The 20,059-nt window shown below is 32.9% G+C and overlaps 1 protein-coding gene across 1 annotated transcript in view; it reads left to right on the top strand.

Moving 5' to 3' along the window:
* The window catches only part of ARSH (arylsulfatase family member H), a 35,430-nt gene that overhangs the window by 12,048 nt on the left and 3,323 nt on the right, over positions 1-20,059 (top strand). Inside the window, exons 3-8 of the mRNA XM_044666986.1 lie at positions 3,706-3,827; positions 8,706-8,831; positions 10,670-11,093; positions 13,024-13,160; positions 16,052-16,186; positions 18,794-18,956. Coding sequence (XP_044522921.1) covers positions 3,706-3,827; positions 8,706-8,831; positions 10,670-11,093; positions 13,024-13,160; positions 16,052-16,186; positions 18,794-18,956 — 1,107 coding nt within the window. The remainder of the gene's footprint in view (positions 1-3,705; positions 3,828-8,705; positions 8,832-10,669; positions 11,094-13,023; positions 13,161-16,051; positions 16,187-18,793; positions 18,957-20,059) is intronic.

The raw sequence follows: 20,059 nt of genomic DNA, 5'->3' as shown, positions 1-20,059 counted from the left end.
AATAATAATAATTCAAAAATTAGTTACTCAACATAGGGAAAATGCAGAAATAATTAAAAATCTTTTGCCACACACAAAAACATGTGAGCTATACTCTCCCTCTAATGCATACAACATCAGTAGGCGAGAATAGGAATATATTTACAGAAACCTAATAAAGAGAAGGAGGTAGCTTAGATGGCTCCACAGATAGAACAATAAGCCTGCAATTATGAAAACTTAGTTCAAATCTGACCTTAGACACTTAATAGCTGTGTAAGTGTGAGTAAACCACTCCATCATCTTTGCCAAGAAATCTCCATGGTCATGAGGAGTCAGACATAACTGAACAACAACAAGCATAGAGACACATTTGTGAGAATGATCCATTTACTTGGGGCAACTCCTAATTGTGAACCACAGATCGGAAGTTCTTGGTTCCTTTGAGAAAAACCCATACCAAACGAAATCATTTCTTCAAATCTCTGTTGCTCTTTTGTTGGGCAAATCTGCTCTTCTTCTAGAGTAGAAATGATACAATGGTAAATGAAATCTTTTAATTCATTATTACTGTGAAAGAGCACTGAGTAGTATGCTACTGTGTTGCTAAACAGTTTCATTAAATCAACAAATTGCAAAGCTCCTTGGTTGGTTCTCTAGACAATTAAGACAAATTGAGTACAAGCTGAAACAGCTATTTACTCAATATAGGATGTTGACTCATCTTATTAGTTTCATCTCATACTTAGAGTATTGCAGTTGCAGGGCTTGTCTTCTCCCTCCTCTACCCCATTTCTTTCCCCTCTAAAGGAAATCAAAGAGAAACAAGCTATTTCTGAGTGGTTTTGCTTCTTTACTTTTTAGTTTATTCTTCAGATAGCTCTGAATGATGATAGTTGAAACTATAGTAGGGTTTAACTCTTCTCCAGTCAAAAAGGCTCACAGACTTTTTTTTCTTCTTCAGGTCATTGATGGTTTAATTTCCATCAGCAGCATCCCAAATACAACAGAAAAATTCCTTTCTGTTGACTAATTCTGCTATCATTCTCTCACTTCCTGCTGCCTTTTTAACTCCCCTGTCCCTTCTGCTGTAGTCATCAACATTCTTACTGGTTTAGATCAGAACATCTTGGTACTAAGTGCATCATCTTTCCTTTATGAGGTAAAACTCACAAAATCAACACCACCGTGAGTTATTTAACCAATAGTTCTTATTTCATCATTCTATATAGTCTCTGCAAAGTTATTTATTATTATATGAAACATAAAATGTAAAAACAGTTACGTGCAAATGAAGTGAGGGAACACAATGGCCTATAACGTCAATCATTTAATTTTTTTCATAAAATTCCTCCTCTCAGATCTCTACTTGTTCCTCCTACTGGTCCATGCTTCATATTTTAACAGAAAAAAACTATTTCTTTGTGCTCCTTCACTATGCCAGACCTCATGATAGTGGCAGGGTATGAAGTTGAAAGAGACAGCTTCCAGATGACTCTCTTTTTCTTCAACCTTCCAAGCACCAAGACTTCCAATGAGGGAATGGGAATTAGACTATGAGATCACTAATATAAGGAGACTCCTCGAGTGGATAAGCTAGCACCTGGGGTCTTCCTTGCCTTTATTTTGTGTTTCTTGTTCCTTCTTTCTTATATTAAAAAAATACCTTTCCCTAGATGGATTGGGTGGACTTGACCTTGGGAATTCAAGACGTCCAAAAGTTCTAGTCATATGGGAGATTAGGGTGGAGAAGAAGAAGCATTTATTCATTTGTCAAGTGTCTACTACTGTGCCTGGTACTGTACTAATCATTTTCACAAATACTGGTTGGAACTTGAGGGGTGACAAAGGAAGGAGTCCCCAGCAATTACTCTAGGGTCCTTGAAAGTGACAATAGCAAGAGGATAGGACCACATCTGATCTGTTTTACCAGAAGACATGAACTGGGACTTGAATTTAGAAAATGAGGTGAAGTGTAAATTATCTCATCAGCAGTACCACAACTGCTTTACATTTAGACTGATTTACATATCAAACAACTAACTGGGTATGATAGTAATTAGTCCAATCTTTTATTAGTTTACATCACAAACATTTATTGATTGCCTATTTGTTATTTGTAAGAGTCTTTTTTATTTTAGTATTTCCTTTGTTTATATGAAACAAATAAATACCCATTCCATATCTGTAAAAAACAAAAACAAAAAAGAAAGAACTTCTTTACACAAGTTTCAATAGTTTTCATGCACAAAATTCTTAGTCCCCTGTTTCAACCAAGCTTTCAACATATATAAAAAGGCAGTAACATAGATTTAACAAATTAATTATTTTTCTTTACACAAAACTTCATTTTTTTGTCCCGAAAGTACATTTTTCCTCCCCTTTCTTATAAAAAAACTCCCAAAACTATTACCTTCCATCTTCGATTCAATACCATGTATTGGTTCTGAGTGGTAACAGGTAGGCAACGAGGGTTAAATGACTTGCTCAGGGTCACAATAGGAAATATCTGAGACCAGATTTGGATCCAGGATCCCCCATCTCCAAGCCTGGGTCTCAATCTACTGGGACCTTACTTAGGATGGATCAGTACTTTATACTCTTATGATAAAATTGCTTGTATTTCTTCTTCTAATCACATTCATGCAGATGCTTGTCACTTACATGCTATATAAACCTGAATGTATTACATAATACCTGTATTTCTTAAACTACTTTTCAACTCTTATATACAACACCCTATAATTTCTATCCTTACAAATGAATATTTTGTAGTTGGGAAACATGAAAACATAATTAAACATAAGAACAAGAAGTAGAAATGAATGATGGCATTAAAGTAGAATATTTCAACTACTTTTTTTAAAAGCACAATTTAGTTACAGATAAGGCTTAATATTTTATATGGAAAATCTTTAAAATTTCAATCTTAATATCCCACACATCATCACTTCTGGTTCTAATTAATATAATCAACATTATTTAAATTGTTGATTATTTTGTCAATAGAAATATAACCCCTCTAAGTATGGATAGAATTTAATAGTTTATATAGTGGTTTGATAATTGTTATTTAAATAAATATTTGTCAATATTTCATCAATATCTATGCTGTTGGTAGTGAATACTGAAATTTTCAGTGTAGAACTCAACTCTGCTACCACCAGGTAAATGGTTTTCATATTTACCCCTTTCTGGCCAGTGTAAACCTCAACCTTCCCTGCTTCCAGTAAGAATGGTCCTTGAACAACACACTTGTAATATATTATTTGACCCATACTTGGATATCTAAGTTTGGTAGGAATTTCAAGAAATTGTAGTTAATTGGCAAAATACTTATGAATCTTGGTTCACCTCCATTTCATAATGGGGCACCAAACTGGCATCAGAGAAGCGAAGCAACATGATACAATGGAAAAGTCAGTGGATTTGTAATCAAAAGATATGCTTAAAGGCTTTGAACTACCTTTTGAACCTTGGTCAAGCCATCTAATCTCTCTTAGCTGCAGTTTCTTCATCTATAAAATGAAAGGGATGGATTAGATGACCCTAAAGTTCCTTCTAGCTATAATATTACTATTCTTACTACAAGTACATAATAATATATAAGAAGGATTTACTAGAACTGGATCAAAAATTTTTTTTTCTGAGCTGTTATTCATTTAATATTGGTTCATTTTGTTGGAATTAAAATCTCACTGTCTTATAATCTTCTTTGGATTTTAGCACTCCTAATATTGACAGCCTTGCTAGAGAAGGTGTACAACTCACTCAGCACCTAGCAGCAGCTTCAATGTGCAGTCCAAGCAGGGCTGCTTTCCTGACTGGCAGATACCCCATCAGATCAGGTTTGAAAATTTTTAAATATTGAAATATTTTCTGATAGCAAAGCACTTTCTGTGTAAATAAGTTTTCAAGTATACAAAATATCTGAAAGAAAGTTTGTGTAAGATACTAGGCATTTATGTTTCATTTTAAATATTTCATAATAGATATATAATTTCTTTCAAAAAAAGATTTAAAAGGAAAGTTGTGGGAGCTAGACCTATAATATCATTAATATAGTGAATTTCCAGGTAAGGAAAGTCCTTCTACTTAAGTAGGTTGACACTTTTTCTGCAACTTATTGATTTACATAGTTACCTAGAGGACTGAAAAGTTGAATGATTTATCTAGGATGGCACTGCCACAGATGTCATTGTGTCACCAATAGGACTCGAACTCAGGTCTCCTGATTCCAAGATCGAATCTCTATTTCTTACAACCTATTCTAATATTAAGAAAGGCTTTAAAAAAATTGGTATAGCTACATGGCATTAGGGGATAGAGAACCAGGTCTTGAGATGGCCTCAAACACTTCCTAGCTGAGCAAGTCACTTGACCTTATTTGCCTAGCCCTGAAAACTCTTCTACCTTGAAACCAATACTCCATGTTGATACTAATAGAGAAGGTACGAGTTTAAAAAATTCTAAAAATGTAACAATTTATTAAAAGAACCAAAGAAACATATACTGCATAACTAGAATTAGTAACAGCTAAGTAAAAATCTACATAGAAATCCAAGAGAGGATGACATTTTAAACAATGTAAATTTGTGTGCCTATTTTTGTATGCCTTCTCAATCTATGCAGCATGTATGCCTCTGTGGGAAAACATCTTGAAACTCTGTTCAGCTATCACATGTTTGTCATGGATTCCCTAGAGGGGTCATTGGAGTTAGGGAAGGTGGTTTTAAGTAGCCTCAAGAGACTGGAAGGTGTTGGTAGCTATAGTTTGGATGTGAATAGCGCTAAGGCTAAGGAACTTAAGTGTATGTTGGCTTGGCCTTGGAGTTATAATGTCACTTGATTCATGAGGGATTCTAAGCTATTCTTGTTAGGGCTGACATTTAAAAATTTAGACATTTGAATTGAAAAATGGACTACATTCATTTCAGTTTTCTTAAATAAAGATTATAATTAGGGACTGAACCTAGGATTTCATAGTTATAGAGAGCTCCAAAATGAGGATACTCCCCCACCAATGCAGGTTGACACCTTCAATTGAAACTTGAAGTCTTAGGCTTAGAATACTCTGAGATCAAGTGACTTTGCTATGATGCAGTCAGTTATATGTCAAATAGATCTGAACCCAAGAAATCTCAACTTCAGAGACAGTTTATTATCCATTGTGTCAGAAAATAGTGTAGAAAAATTAACATTTTCCTGATGACTTAGGATTCTTGTAATGAATATAAATTTTATATTATTCAGAAATATGGTCACATTTCTCAGAAGTTAATGATGAATGAAGGCTGATCACTTCTTCATTGCCATTGACTTTAAGGTGCTATATGTAAAAATTAAAATTAATATACAATAATAACTTTAAATATATTATGATTTTATAAGATTTATTAATAGTCTCTAGAAAATAAGGCCATATCCCATGCTAGCTTAGTTTGTTTAAAAGCCCTGCTGTTCCCAGCTCTCACCATGCTGCAATAGGTAGCAAAGAGGAAGTGAAACACCAGCCCCTCAGTTTTATCCCTCTAAGTCATTGCGTAATGACAGGAAGCAAGTGGGCTAATGGGAAACGTAGTTCAAGGACCCCAATATTTCTAATAACACATAGTTGTTGTTCATTCAGTCGTATTCAACTCTTTGTAACTCCATCAATCCATGGAATTTTCTTGGCAAAGATTTACCAAGGTTTACAAAGGTTTACCATTTCCTTCTACACTTTTATATAGGCTGGGATTACATGACTTGCCCATAGCCATGCAGTGTCTGAAGTTTGATTTGAAGTCTGGTTTTTCTGATTCCAGTCCTAGTGCTTTATCCAGTGTCATATAGTTACCCCATAGTTGCTTTTATTGGTTGTTTTTCCTTCTCTCTTTCATTTATTCTTTGAGGTTTTTCTGTCTCCTTTCTTGTCCAGCTATCACTTCCTACAGCTGTCTGTGAACTTCTGGCAGCAATTCCAGCTTTTCTACTTCTGATCTGCACCTCAAAAATATGTTTGCATGCAACTCATCTCATTGGTGGACACTGATTATGAATTACTTCATGCCTGTGTGGGGGGCGGAATTGATAAGAGTTTGACAGAAGAGAGATCCTCATCTTCCTGTTTCCAGCTTTGGGAGAGGAGACTCTCCTCAGGCTCCTGAAGGTCAAGAAAGGCTCTGGGAACAAGCTGACATGTTAAGGAGCTGGCACCTTAATCAGGTCCCTATCCTTAGCTTACTAGTGATTGTGGAGACTTCCCTACTCCCATCTATATATTTTCTGTAATTTTTTGTTTCCTCCTGATTTGGATAAATGAGTTGACTTGCTATTCTTATTCTCTATATGTATTTACCAAAGAACTGGTATTTGGTTGGAAGAGACTCAGGACTTGTATACATAGCTTGATGCATTCCTTTTCTTGGTAAGGCACAGCAATAATCAGTGCCCCACTTAAACCTAAAAATTATTTGTCCTAAATTAATAATGTTTCAGAGGAAGATATAGTTGCAACTCAGTATCTTTCTCTTTCTGATGAGAGAAGAGCATCCAGTCTCTAACCTTAGCCTCCTGCCTTCCCTCTGGACAGAAATCAAAGGGACCCTTGCAGAAGGGTAGGAGAAAGAAGATATCTATTGAGGATTCCCTTTGAGAAAAATCTGGGCAGACCCATGTGTACATACATAACTTATATGGGCAAAACACAGTAGTACAAAACACAGAGAGCAGCCCACTGTAAAATCAAAGGCTAATTTAGCCAGTCTCCAGTTTATAGATGGAAGATATTAAAACAGTTCAGTTGCAAATCAGGTGCTTTGAGTATAGCACATTTCTCCGCAGAAATGAACATATGTGATATTTATGTTCCCAGGCTAGGAAATAAATGTCTGTTTGATCCACTGTAGCTATACCATGTGATATTAAAGAGACTTGGCCATTTTTATAGCATCATCAGTATGGTTCCAACTTGAGATGCAAGGAATATCTCTCCTTCTATCCCTTTGGACTGGGAGCTTCTTGAGATCAGGAATTGTCTTTTGCCTTCATTTATGCCCTGAGTGTTTGACACAAGTCCTGGAAGATAGTAGGCACTTAAATTCTTGTTGATTAACTGACTCACCTTGCCACAAGTGTCAGTCCTTGTTGTGACAAGGCATTTTACAATTTCTCTACGGTTAAATGAGAATCTGAAGAAATAAAGAACTTTGTGGTATTCAAGAAGTAGAAGCTTACTATTTCACATTGCCCATGAGCTCTGATTGAAACAAAGTATAGCATATGGGGAAGAATACTGTACTTCGAGTCAGATCTGGATTTGAACCTTAGCTTTGATACTACATTGCAGACCTTGAGCAACACTCATAATCTCTTTGAGTCTTGGGCTCTTGATTTGTGAAATGACAAGTTGGGATTAGGTGATATCTAAACTTTTTTCCAATTTACATCCTATGATAGTCTTCTTTCAGGAATATATTCCTATCCATAAATATATTCTTTTTTCTTTTATCACTGGGAAAATATGTAAAGACTGAGTCATTGAGTTAAATACTGCTATTTTCTTTAATGCCTTAACAGGAAATTTATTTTCATACTATACAGGATTTTTAAAAGAATTTCATCTGCTTTGCAAATATTTTTTGGGGTGTCTGTTGCTTGCTATAGGAAGCATCATTACATAGTGCATAAGCAACTGACTTGAGTGTCAGTAAGAACTGAGTTCAAATTCCATTTCTGGTGCATGCTGACAGTGGGCAAAATTCTTAATCTCAGAATGCCCCAGACACCTAAATCTCTAAGACTTTAAGTTCAGGAAACGTGTTGATCTGCATTTTAGGGGGGAGTTCCTTATACTAACAAAACCATACATAGAGTCACTGTATATTGCTTCTTTTATAAATATGATGTGTGATGATCAAGACAGGAGTTTTATGCCTTTCATGTATGTATACCCAGGACCTTAAAACATGTTCCATATACTTTCCAAAGTCACAAAATGGTGGGTTTTGGATTCATAAAAATGACACAGGAATATCTAGCACATGATCAGCTAAAATAGACATAGTGCTGAGTTTATTGAATCTTTTCTATCATCTTCTGGACCAATATATAAATTATAGACACCAGAGATGTAGCAAGAAATTCTTTTGCAAACTACAAATATACTATATTGACAGATGTAGTTTCATCAGCATCATGTAATGGGAATAAAGTGATTCTCTAACCATTTAGGACTTATTTCCACACTACGGAATTAATTGCAGAAACAATATATGCAAGGACTAGAGTTCTGGGTATAGACTTAGGAAGATATACGTTTCCATCTGATGCTTTATGTAACCATGTAAGTGCCTCAGCCACCCCCCTGTAATTTATTTCCCAAGATGTAGATAAGTTATGATTTATGGTTGTGATATTTCCAGACTAAGCATTTCCCCACACTGATGCAATCATGAATTCCTTCATATTTATATTCACACAATATTAATTTCAAGTATTTATTGTATATTCAGACATTAGTTTTGGGTTATATAACAAAAATCCCTCACTTAAAAATAAAGCAAAAATCTGACATTTTGTAAAAAAATAAAACAAAACAAAAATAGTTAGAATGAATTCCCAGTGACTGACCTCTAGTTTGTGGTAAAAAGGCCAGTTTTAACTTGAACTTTTATGATTTGCATGGGAAATCTTGGCCAGTTAAGAAATACAATGATTTATGATTTCTTTACAATGTATTTCAGGTATGAGTTCCTCTTTCAATATGAATCGTGCTCTCCTTTGGCTTGGTGGCTCAGGAGGCCTTCCAACTAATGAAACCACATTTGCCAAGCTACTTCAGCAACGTGGTTATAAGACTGGATTAATAGGTAAAGTTTGGGGCAGCCAGTTTTAGATGAATATAGCACAAATTTTCTAAAGCAATTCAGCATTCCTATAGTACATCTCAGAATTGTGCCATGGAGACAAAATAGAAATAGGGCAGGGTAAGTAATGATAAAGGTGATATCTGAATAGTAAAATAGAATATGATGGTAGGTAAAAAGATATTTATCTGTGACATCATCCATATTTGTAAAAACCAAAAGGTGTGTTTGGTGAGACCTCTTGCAACTTATGAATTCAGTCCATGGCAAAAATGGCATAATTGGGGCAGATGCAAGATATATGAAAGAATATCAAAAAGGTAATCATATAGGTATAATGGGTATGATGGTAAATGTTTAATAACTAGCTTTCTTAAAAAATGTAGGTATGAAAGATCCAAGTTTAGTAATCATTAAGATTTTTTCTCCATTACTTTTTTAAATCTAGATCATCAAAAAAACAGTAATTCAAACCTTTGATTTGTAGCATTTGCCAAATTCTAAGGTGTGAACAATCACCCTGAAAATTTAACAATTTCTCTTAATGGTACAAAGTGAGTAGCGATAAAGTTTATATTATTAAAAATTATTTGGGATGGGAAAATTCTTTGGAGATTCACCACAAGAATTCAACTTCTAGGGGGCATATAAGTAGCTCAGTGCACTGAGAGCCAGGTCTAGAGATTGGAAGTCCTGGGTTCAAATATGGTGATACTCTGATACTTCCTACCTGTGTGACTTCCTGGGCAAGTCACTTAACCCACATTGCCCAGCCTTTATTGCTCTTTTGCCTTGGAAGTAATACCTCGTATTGATTCCAAGATAGAAGATAAGGCTATTTAAAAAAAATTCCACTTCTATAAATCAGTTTGATTTCTGTTTATTTTGACTTTTAAATGCCCAGAAAGTGGCTAGGAAGCAATTAAATCCAGTAGTGACTAAGTCATATCCATTGATGGCAACTCCAAAGTATCTAACTTGGGAATTGGAATGGGTAGTACTTCATATATTATATCATAATTGATAGAGAGCTAGCCTTATAGTTGGAGGAACCTGATTTTACCTTTGATATGTAGAAGCTGATAAAATTATTTGAGTAAATCATATAACCTTTAAATTGAATGCCTTAGGAACCTCTATAAGATGGAAAATTATAGAGACATTGCTGTGCTATATGAATAGAGGGATTCAATACTTGTAATTCACCAAAGCAATTAAGTAAAAAAAAAGAATCTAGACCCCATTCTCTAGATTTCTTTCCAGCTTTTTAAAATTATGATTATTAGTCTTCTTTTATATATGAGGAAGTATCTGAGCTCATATTTGAATTCAGGAACATGAGTCTTCCTGACTCTAGACCTGACACTCTATTCACTTTACCATCTAGCTGCTCTTAGATTCCATTTTCTTAGCTATGACCTCAATCACAAGTACTTAATGATATCAAAGAGAAGAAATATCAATGAAAGTGATAGTTTAAGTTTTGATTTTAACTATGTCTGTCTATGTCACTCTGGGCTACTCATTTTTTTCTTATATCATAGAAAACCATTGCCCTTAAAGTCAGGAGATCTGATCTTACATCCAATATCTGACATTTGTTGACTTGATGATTTTATCTAACTTCTCTGAATTTCTGATGCTTCAGTTTTATTTTAGAAATTAGGAACCATTAGGAATACTTTCACTTAAACTTGAATGATATGGTTTTTATGAATAGAATGTTTTGTAAAATGTAAACTATGATTTTATTGTGAATTACTATTTCAAATAATAATTTATATTTGACCAAAGAAGCATAATAATTTCCTATTGTAACTATTATTCCTTTTTTTCCCCAGGGAAATGGCATCAAGGTTTAAGCTGTGCCTCTAGAAATGACCACTGTTATCATCCACTAAATCATGGGTTTGATTATTTTTTTGGGATGCCTTTTTCTCTCTTAAATGAATGCCAATCAACAAAAACTCCAGAGATACACAGAGCATTGAGAATTAAACTCTGGATTTCCAGTGTAGCTCTTGGCCTTGTCCCTATCTTACTCCTCATTCCTAGATTTGCTGGATGGTTCAGAATCCCATGGACTATTGTTATCATCACTACTCTTGTAGCCATCTTGTTTTTTACCTCCTGGTATTCTAGTTATGGATTCATTCGTCGCTGGAATTGTATTCTTATGAGAAACCATGAGATAATTCAACAACCCATAAAGGAAGAAAAAGTAAATTCTCTGATTTTGAAAGAGGCACTTTCATTTGTTGAAAAGTAAACACTATTTTTATTTTCTTATTCTTCATAGTTTAAAAATAAATATCAATTTCAGAGTATGCCAATCTCGTTGGTCAATTTTTTTTCTGACATATTTGAGTCACATTTGACATCAAAGCCAAAATGGAAAAAGAGCACTGTCTGTGGAATTAGAAGACTTGTGTTCAGATCTCCACATCTGAAATAACCTGGCTTTAAAAGATGATTTAATATCCCTGGTTATGAGGATGTGGACTTGATGTCATTTAAGGAACCTTCTAGAGCTATGATCCAAGGCAAGAAAAATATTGCCCATATCTGAAATGTGTGTTTCATTATGTGCCTATTGTCCATTACCATTTCAACATGATTTTCTCTGAAGTAATAACTGGTGATTGCATAAAAGTCATGAAGTCTTTCAAGCTGGTTTTCTTTATACCATTGTACTTACATAAATTATTCTCTTTCACATGTTTATATTGCTCTAAATCAGTTCATGTACATCTCCCCAAGTTTCTCTGATTTCTTTATATTTTTTTTACTGCTTAACATTAATGATATTGATGCATCACATTTCTTTTAGCCATTCTATCAAAGAAATTCACCTCCAGTTTTTCATTATTGCAAAATGTGCTGATATATGTTTATGTGTATGTGGGTGACCTTTTCCTGAGTCTTTGACTGCTGTAGGATATGTAACTGACAAATGATATGGCTGGGTCAAGGAATACTTCCTTTTTAAATGTAAATTTGAAATGTCCATTCAGATTAGGATAGACCTCATGTGGTTCCTTCAAGTCTTAAAGAGTTGTTTAAAAAAATTGTTGAACTACTTTCCCTAGATGTCATAATTAGAACCAATGGATAAAAGTCACAGGGAGTCTTATTTTGGCTCGTTTTAAGAAAGAATGTCCTAAAATCTAGGTTTTAAAAATAGAAACTTCAATAATCTATTTCCCCATCATTTAAAGTTTTAAGTGGCAGCTGGATTATGATTTTTTAATGGACACTATATAGATAATTAATGTTTCATATAGTAATTTGGACAATATCACTTTAAGTTCCTTTCTCACTCTAGGAACTCATGATTTAGGATAGAGTCAGCATTTTGCTGTTTTAAAAGTCTATAAACTAATATAAGAATAGTTGACACTTATGTAGTACTTTAAATACCTAATCTCATTTTAGTTGTTCGACAACAATGCTGTGAGATGGGTACTACTGATGAGGCAGTAAACAATAGATATGAGACCAGAGTTCTTTCTGTTATCAAACCTTTATATACATACATATATATATATATATACACATATATATATATATACACACACCCACATATATACATACATGCAGATAAATAGATAGATAGATAGATAGATAGATAGATAGATAGATAGATAGATAGATAGATAGATAGATAGATAGATATAGTTTGCTGGCTTGTCATTGTCCTTAAAATATGGGGCTAGAATTGAACAACCTTTTAGTTGAGAAATAATGTGGTATTTCAATCAAGCATTCAATTTGGAGTCAGCAAGATCTGGCTTTGACACTTAATAGTCATGTGATAATAGGAAAGTAATTTTACCAAGTCTTATTTTCTTCATCTGCAAAATGTGGATTAAAAAAAAAACAAACCCTTATAGTACTCACCTCATAAAGTTGTTGTTAGAGGACAAAAATGAGATTAGGGGTTTAAAGCACTACATGAGTGCTGACTATTATTATACTACTAGTCTATGATTCTTTTGAAAACTCCATATGTTTATATGTATCTTTCAGAATAATATTCTTTCCATGTTTATTTGAAAATGTATCCGTTGCTTCAGTCAACCTTCACTAAAACTTTCAGAGAACATTCTATGATTTTCCATTTCAGTTCAGCTTCTTTAGTTGCCAAATATGCTTTTCCAGGGAGTGAAGTGAAATGATTTTTTTTCTTTATTAGGTACAAACGTGGGCCCTTTCTCCTCTTTATGTCCTTTCTTCATGTGCACACTCCACTTATTACTAAAGAGAAGTTTGTTGGACATAGTAAATATGGATTATATGGGGACAATGTAGAAGAAATGGATTGGATGGTAGGTAAGTACCATTTTCTGAAGTAGTGTGTTAATTGTAGATATTATTTGACTCATGATCTCACTGAAGTGGGTGCTCCCTTTAGGCAAGGAAATCACATCCATTCTTTGCCTCTTCATGCTAACTGACTTTGCCAGAGATCCTCCCCGAAGTCACAAAATGCTTCTAGAATATTTTGGGAATCTTCATTAAGTTCTTCTAACATGGTAGAGATACCAGGGGAACACATTATCCTTTTAACAAACAAACTTTTGGAAAGAATAATTTGGTTTAAAAATATTGATAATGAATCTACATTTATGAAATGATGCATTTTATATGTAGGACAGTTAGGCTCCCCACCATCTCAGAACTACTGTTTATACTCAAGCAAGTTTATTAAACTCTTGAAGTTTAACCAGGCAATTGCAAAATTTTCACTGTGAGCATTTATACCTCAGAAACTGGAAAATACTAAAATATAGACCTGGATTTTATTATTTTATTGACTTTCTTAGCTTTAAGAAAGTGATGGAGAAAATGTTAATAGTGCATATTAGAGGAAAAATGTGTGTAGTTCATATGTGTATATATATGTATATATATAAAACAGTTGATTGTTAAATATTTACTAGCACACTACAGTGTATATACATATATGTAGTATGTACATATATATGTGCAAAACTATACATATATACATAAATGTATATTAATATATGGACAGAGAGACAGAGACAGAGACAAAGAGATGAAATGACTCTTAAGAAGACACAATAAACATCGAAGACAGAGAGAACTAAATGTCTTTTTGCACACCTTTCATTGGCAATTATCTAAGCATTGGATCATGAAGTTTAAAGATTCTAGGCACATTTGAGATCATCTTCATCTTCTTCAATGCCTTCACCTTACAAATGAGGAAGCAGGTCAAAGAAGGGCTTTGACTTTTTCTACTACTCTTTGATCTGATTTTTCCACATTACTATCACTGACCGTATATTTTTTATATTTTAAAGTTTATAAAGTACTTTAGTGACTATTTACTCTTAGTTCTTTTGTTTGAAATTAAATATTTTGACTAGGTGTGGATGTACACCACTGAGGACGGGATGCCATGTTTGTGTCTTCACGGTTTGAAGAGTTGTTATGCTTAACTAAAGAAAATCTACTCATATATTTTTGTTTTTGTTTACATTAAATGTAATTAGACTAGTGAATTGTATCAAAATTAAGAACACATGTAAAATGATGCATTTAGGTAGAAAAAGGAGCATATAGGTATTAACTTCTCATGTATTAACTATAACAAGTTATTTAAAACTGTATAATTAGTGTGATAAAAATATTACAAATGTAACAAATTTAGCTTCCCTCAATTTAGACTCAGAAGGCAGAGTTTTCAATCTTTTGTGGTTCTATATAGCATTAGAGGTCATAAAATTTTCTTTTCTTTTCTTTTTTCTGTAGTTAGCAACTTTAGCTTCCTTAGAAAAGGCATACTTGTTGCCCAAACTCAAGATAATCAGGAAATAGTCTTCATTTCCCCCCAACTTTCTGCTTCCTTTTATATGGCAGAGGAAGAAAAGAAAGCAACAGGTTAAGCATGTTGACATTAGCTTTATGTAATACCCTATGATCTCTTTTCTCAGTTGGTTTATCATCTACTTTAACTTGTTATGTATACTTCTTTCCAATTAATGCCATATTTAGGTAGACATGTTTGACAATGGGGCATGGTAGTAGTCTACTGGATTTGGAGTCAGAGAAATATAGTTATAATGCTCCTATTTACTACTTTACTACTTTTGGAAAAATTAGTATTTTTTTCTTGGATATTGGGTTATGGAATATAGCTAGAAAGGACCTTTAATTTCATCTAATTGAATTCCTCATTTTATACTCAAGGAAAGTGAAGGTTCCAGTTTTCTCATCTATAAAATTAGGGGATTGGATTAGATAGTTGCTAAGATTTCTTCTGTTGTTCATTGTTTGTTTTTTAACTTGGGTTTTATTGCCATTTAAAGTTGTCTTTATTTTTTATAGTTGGAGTTATTGTGTTGGCAACTGTCTAAGACTATAAGTTGCAGAGCAATTACAGATTTGCATGCATTAGCTAGATTCGTCACTGAAATTTCCCTGCCATGATGAACACAGGCTCTGTCAAAATAATAAAAAAATAAATCAATATGTATGTTGTTCCCTTGTTTCTAGGTACTTTATTTTCTATCTTTTTATGCCAGTCTTCCAAATTTATTGAGAAATTTTAAAAGGCTTGGAAATAAATATCATTATTATTTCAGCCTATCTGTTCAATTTGTTTAGTAAAATCCTTAATTTCTTTTTAGCAATGGAAATTTATTTTAATGTCTTCTATTAGCTGATGAGTATATGACAGTCATATAATTGTGATTAGTTGGAATGTATATGTATATTCATATTTATTCCTTATCAAATTTGTTACTTATCTCTATGCCTGTTGACCTTGAGAACTAACAACTCTTCAAAACATTTTCATTTTACTATGGAGACTAGCAAATCAGACATGTAACTAGTACACATAAAGCATATGGCAGGCTTAAGGTAGGACTATACTTTTAATATGTATCTGGAATATAGTAGACAATAAATAATTGTTGCTTTGCCTTGACATTAGTGCCCCAATTTTATATTTGTAGAAATTTTTCTTTCTCTAAAGTGAATTTTGGAATTATTTTGTTTCGAGTTCTTTTAAGTGAGTTTCTATTAAACATGACATACTTAACTATCTTGGACTTAAAAAAGTGTATATTTGTCTAATCTATTGACCCTCTTCTTTTTTGGACTTACTGTTGTATTTTTTATGAGAATGAGTTGTTTTATAAAAATAAAAGATAAAGGTTCACATTATTTTGATTCATCTGTCCTTATTATAGGCAAAATTCTTGATGTCATCAACAAGGAATATTTGAGAAATAGCACACTTGTATATTTTACTTCTGACCATGGAGGTCGTTTGGAGTCTCAGGAAGGAGAATTCCAGCTGGGTGGTTGGAATGGAATATACAAAGGTGGTAATAATGTTTCATTGAAATGCTTTCTTTTGAAAATTGAAATCCTTAATTTTTATTTGTAAACATATAAATACCCCAAAGTATTACTTATTTCATTGAAAAGACTTAAAAAGAGAAAATGTGAAAGTAAAATATTTTATGTATAAAATGTATCTCTAAAGAAATATGAATATATACATCTATGAAATAGTCCCCAAATTTTCTAGTCCTAAGAATAACTTGAGGCATGATTTGTGGAAATGTCTAAACTGTTCTCCCAATATTGAATGGATATATTTACATTGAAAGGCCACTTAGAATAGCTGATAAATGACTGGCCTCAAAGTCAAGAACACTTTGGTTTAAATCTTTCCTCTAATACCTACTAATTTTGTGAACATGGAGTAGCCATTTAAAATTGAATATTATATACCCAATTATATATACAAAAATTAATGTACAAATGGCTATAAGTAATTTTTCAAGTTAAATATTAATTGCTTTCAGCATTGAGAGAGGGGTTTTCATATCACCAATTTCCACAATGATAAAATGGCAAATCTAAATTTTTTTTTTGAGGATTTCAAAAGCAGAGAATATCATGAAATATAACTATAAATTATCATGCTTTTTCCCTAAATAAAACATATAATCATTTTTTTAGCTACTTTACTGTAGGACCTATTAATGTCCTCATCTTGGAAGTGGTTTCAAGGACTAGCAGTATGTTGTTTTATAGTACCTTAGTAGTAAAAAACAATTTACAGCTCATATTGATAAAGAAGTTAAGTGATGCATCATATTATTTTGGCTTAAAAAAAAGATAGCACTCCAATATAAAAAACATTCTTGTGTGTAACTTCTCAGCTAGTTGTGAGTGTAATTCTCATGAAAAAAAATTCCAATCATGTTCTGTAAAAGACAGAATGGATAGAATGAGCAGGTAGCCTCCTCAGCTGCCAGTCTTGATGTGGGCAGTGCTTAGTTGGATATATCAGTTCTTTATTCATTATTTAAAAAATAAATTCTGTTACTTTTGTTGCCAATTGTTACCAATATGGTTATTGGTAATATGTATACAGTATACAATTAAACAATAATTCAGAGCAGCTTGGCCTGGAATATTTAAAATGAGGAAATTTTTGTTGTGCTCTTACTCTCTAGTTGTATATAGATGTGTATATATATATATATATATTCGCATCCCGACATATCTACACATAAATAAGTAGATGCGTGCATATGTTCTCCTTCTCTTCATCCTCTTTCTTTCTCCATATATACATAAAGACATCCAAAACACAAACATACAATTTGCATGCACATGCATGAATATACATAACACATTATTATACATTATGTACATACATGTATATTCAATATATATTTATACATGACTAAGGTGGAATAGAGTGGTTTGTCTAAATGTGTATTGATCCAAATAGCTACTCTAAGGGTCTTCTGATTTTAGAAAACTATCTTCAAGGCTGCAATCTTCTGTCTGTACTGTACAGTTTAGTACTTTTATTCTAATAAAACCATTCCAATAAAATAATATATTAAAATATTTATTAATTTTGTATTAATTGCTTTGGGTATTTGGGTATGTGTCTTCTCTCTTCAAATGTTGAACCCTTTTTCTTAGACCATTCTTATAGTATTTTTAATATAGAACATTCCACTGGATGCTAGAAACAGAATAGGTATTCAACAAATCATCATTTATTACTGCTCATACATATTATGTGTGTATATGTATACAGAATATAAATGTGTAAATATAGAATATATTAAATCTTTGATTAGAAAAATCCAATTTTATTTACAAATTTCCTAGTAAGAATTTGTTTTGAGGTGTGGTTTTTCATTTGGCACAAGAACAAACTATATTCTACAAGGATGATTTTCTAATTATATCTTTCTGAGTTAATGTCTGGATTCAGATACTTCCTAGTTATGTAACCCAGGACATGTCACTTAATCCTGTTTGCTTCTTGTCTCTAAAAGGAGGTGGAGAAGGAAATGGCAAACCTTTCTAGCATCTTGACCAAGAAATCCCCAAATGGGGTCATGAAGAGTCAGACACAACTGAAAGGCAACTGCACACAAAACCCTATGGCAGGGGGCAGCTGGGTAGCTCAGTGGATTGAGAGCCAGATCTAGAGATGAGAGGTCCTAGGTTCAAATATGACCTCAGACACTTCCCAGCTGTGTGACCCTGGGCAAGTCACTTGACCCCCATTGCCTACCCTTACCACTCTTCTGCCTTGGAGCCAATATACAGTATTGACTCCAAGAGGGAAGGTAAGGTTTTAAAAAAAAAACAAACCCTATGACAACTTCGGTTGGCTCTTTGTGCTATTCTTTTAAATTTCCTGTTGTATATACATTCCCTTACCAACAAGACAAAAATGTTCTTAAGAATATATATATGAAAATATATATGATATATTTCATTTTACTCTCCACTCTTCCCAGAAAATGCTAGTATACTATAGTATACAATAATACACACACACACACGCTATCAAGAAATAACTTAGCTTGCCTTTTGCTTTTGCTTAAATAAATCTATGTACATCATATCATGTCTGATTATTTTTACTATTGTATATGAAACTTCAGGAGGCAGAGGAATGGGAGGCTGGGAAGGAGGAATTCGGGTACCAGGAATATTTCGATGGCCAACAATGATCCCACCTGGTAGAGTGATTAATGATCCTACAAGTCTCATGGATATTTACCCAACACTTTCTTATGTTGCTGGAGCAATATTGCCACAGGATAGGTACATAAATTTATGATAATTTACTATTTAAATGTGTATTTTCTGCTTATATATTTATGCGATATTTAAGACCATATCTATAAAAATGGATTGATGCATGCATATATTTATGCATATGAACTCTTTCTTACACACACATGCACATATATATATATATGTGATAGAATATGAAATATATTAGATAATGAATGATTGTTTTTATTTTATATTATTTTATTTTATATTTTATATTATATTATTTATTTTATACATTAATGGCATCTATTCTTTGCAAATAAATTGTAAGCTTTAAATAGCTTGGTTTTTTTTCTTGTACCTACAAGGGTTTACCTACATCCCTGTTTTGTTTCTAACCTAATAACTACAAAGTAACATGCCCTTTTAAAAACAAAACATGATTATTTCTATAACTACTTTACTGTATTATCTATAAGACCCTTCATCTTGGAATTGCCTTCAAGGCTAATCTATGTCTAAGCTATGTCTATATGCTTATTTTTTAATAAAGAAAAACAAAATATTTTGTCATTCCAAATACTTGGCTTGTGAAATAGTTTTGGTAGAGGTGAGAGTATTATTTTCTAATTTTCACTACTCTCAAAACTCAAAAAACTATTGACTTTCAAGTTACTTGAATTACTTTTAGGTTGCCCAAACTATATGGGTAAGATTGGGCCAATAGACATACAATTGTATTAACATTCAAAAAAGGAATGGAGTATATACTTCATGTCTATACAAATTATGAAATAGCTTTTTTTGTGGGGTAAAAATGATTAGATTTGAGTAGAAAAAATTCTTCTTATCTCCAGCTGATAATTTCATTCTTTTTTCACATATATACTCCAATACTGTTTCCCATCCTTAAAGTGGGAACTTTATGACATTTTTGTTTCAGGTATTGATTGGACTAGATCCCTACGGTCCCTTTAAATTTTAAGTATACTTATCTTGCTTAGATATATTAAACACATAATAATGATTGTATAAAATATTTAATGTGAGAAAATGTATGACTTCTTTCATTTTGGGTGTGATGTTACATTAGGTCACTGAATTTACCATGCATCACCTAGCATGGTGATGGCAAACCTTTTAGAGAC

This window comes from Gracilinanus agilis, chromosome 3 (genome assembly GCF_016433145.1).
Source record: "Gracilinanus agilis isolate LMUSP501 chromosome 3, AgileGrace, whole genome shotgun sequence".
NCBI lineage: Eukaryota > Metazoa > Chordata > Mammalia > Didelphimorphia > Didelphidae > Gracilinanus > Gracilinanus agilis.
This window is presented reverse-complemented; position numbering and strand designations above follow the sequence as displayed.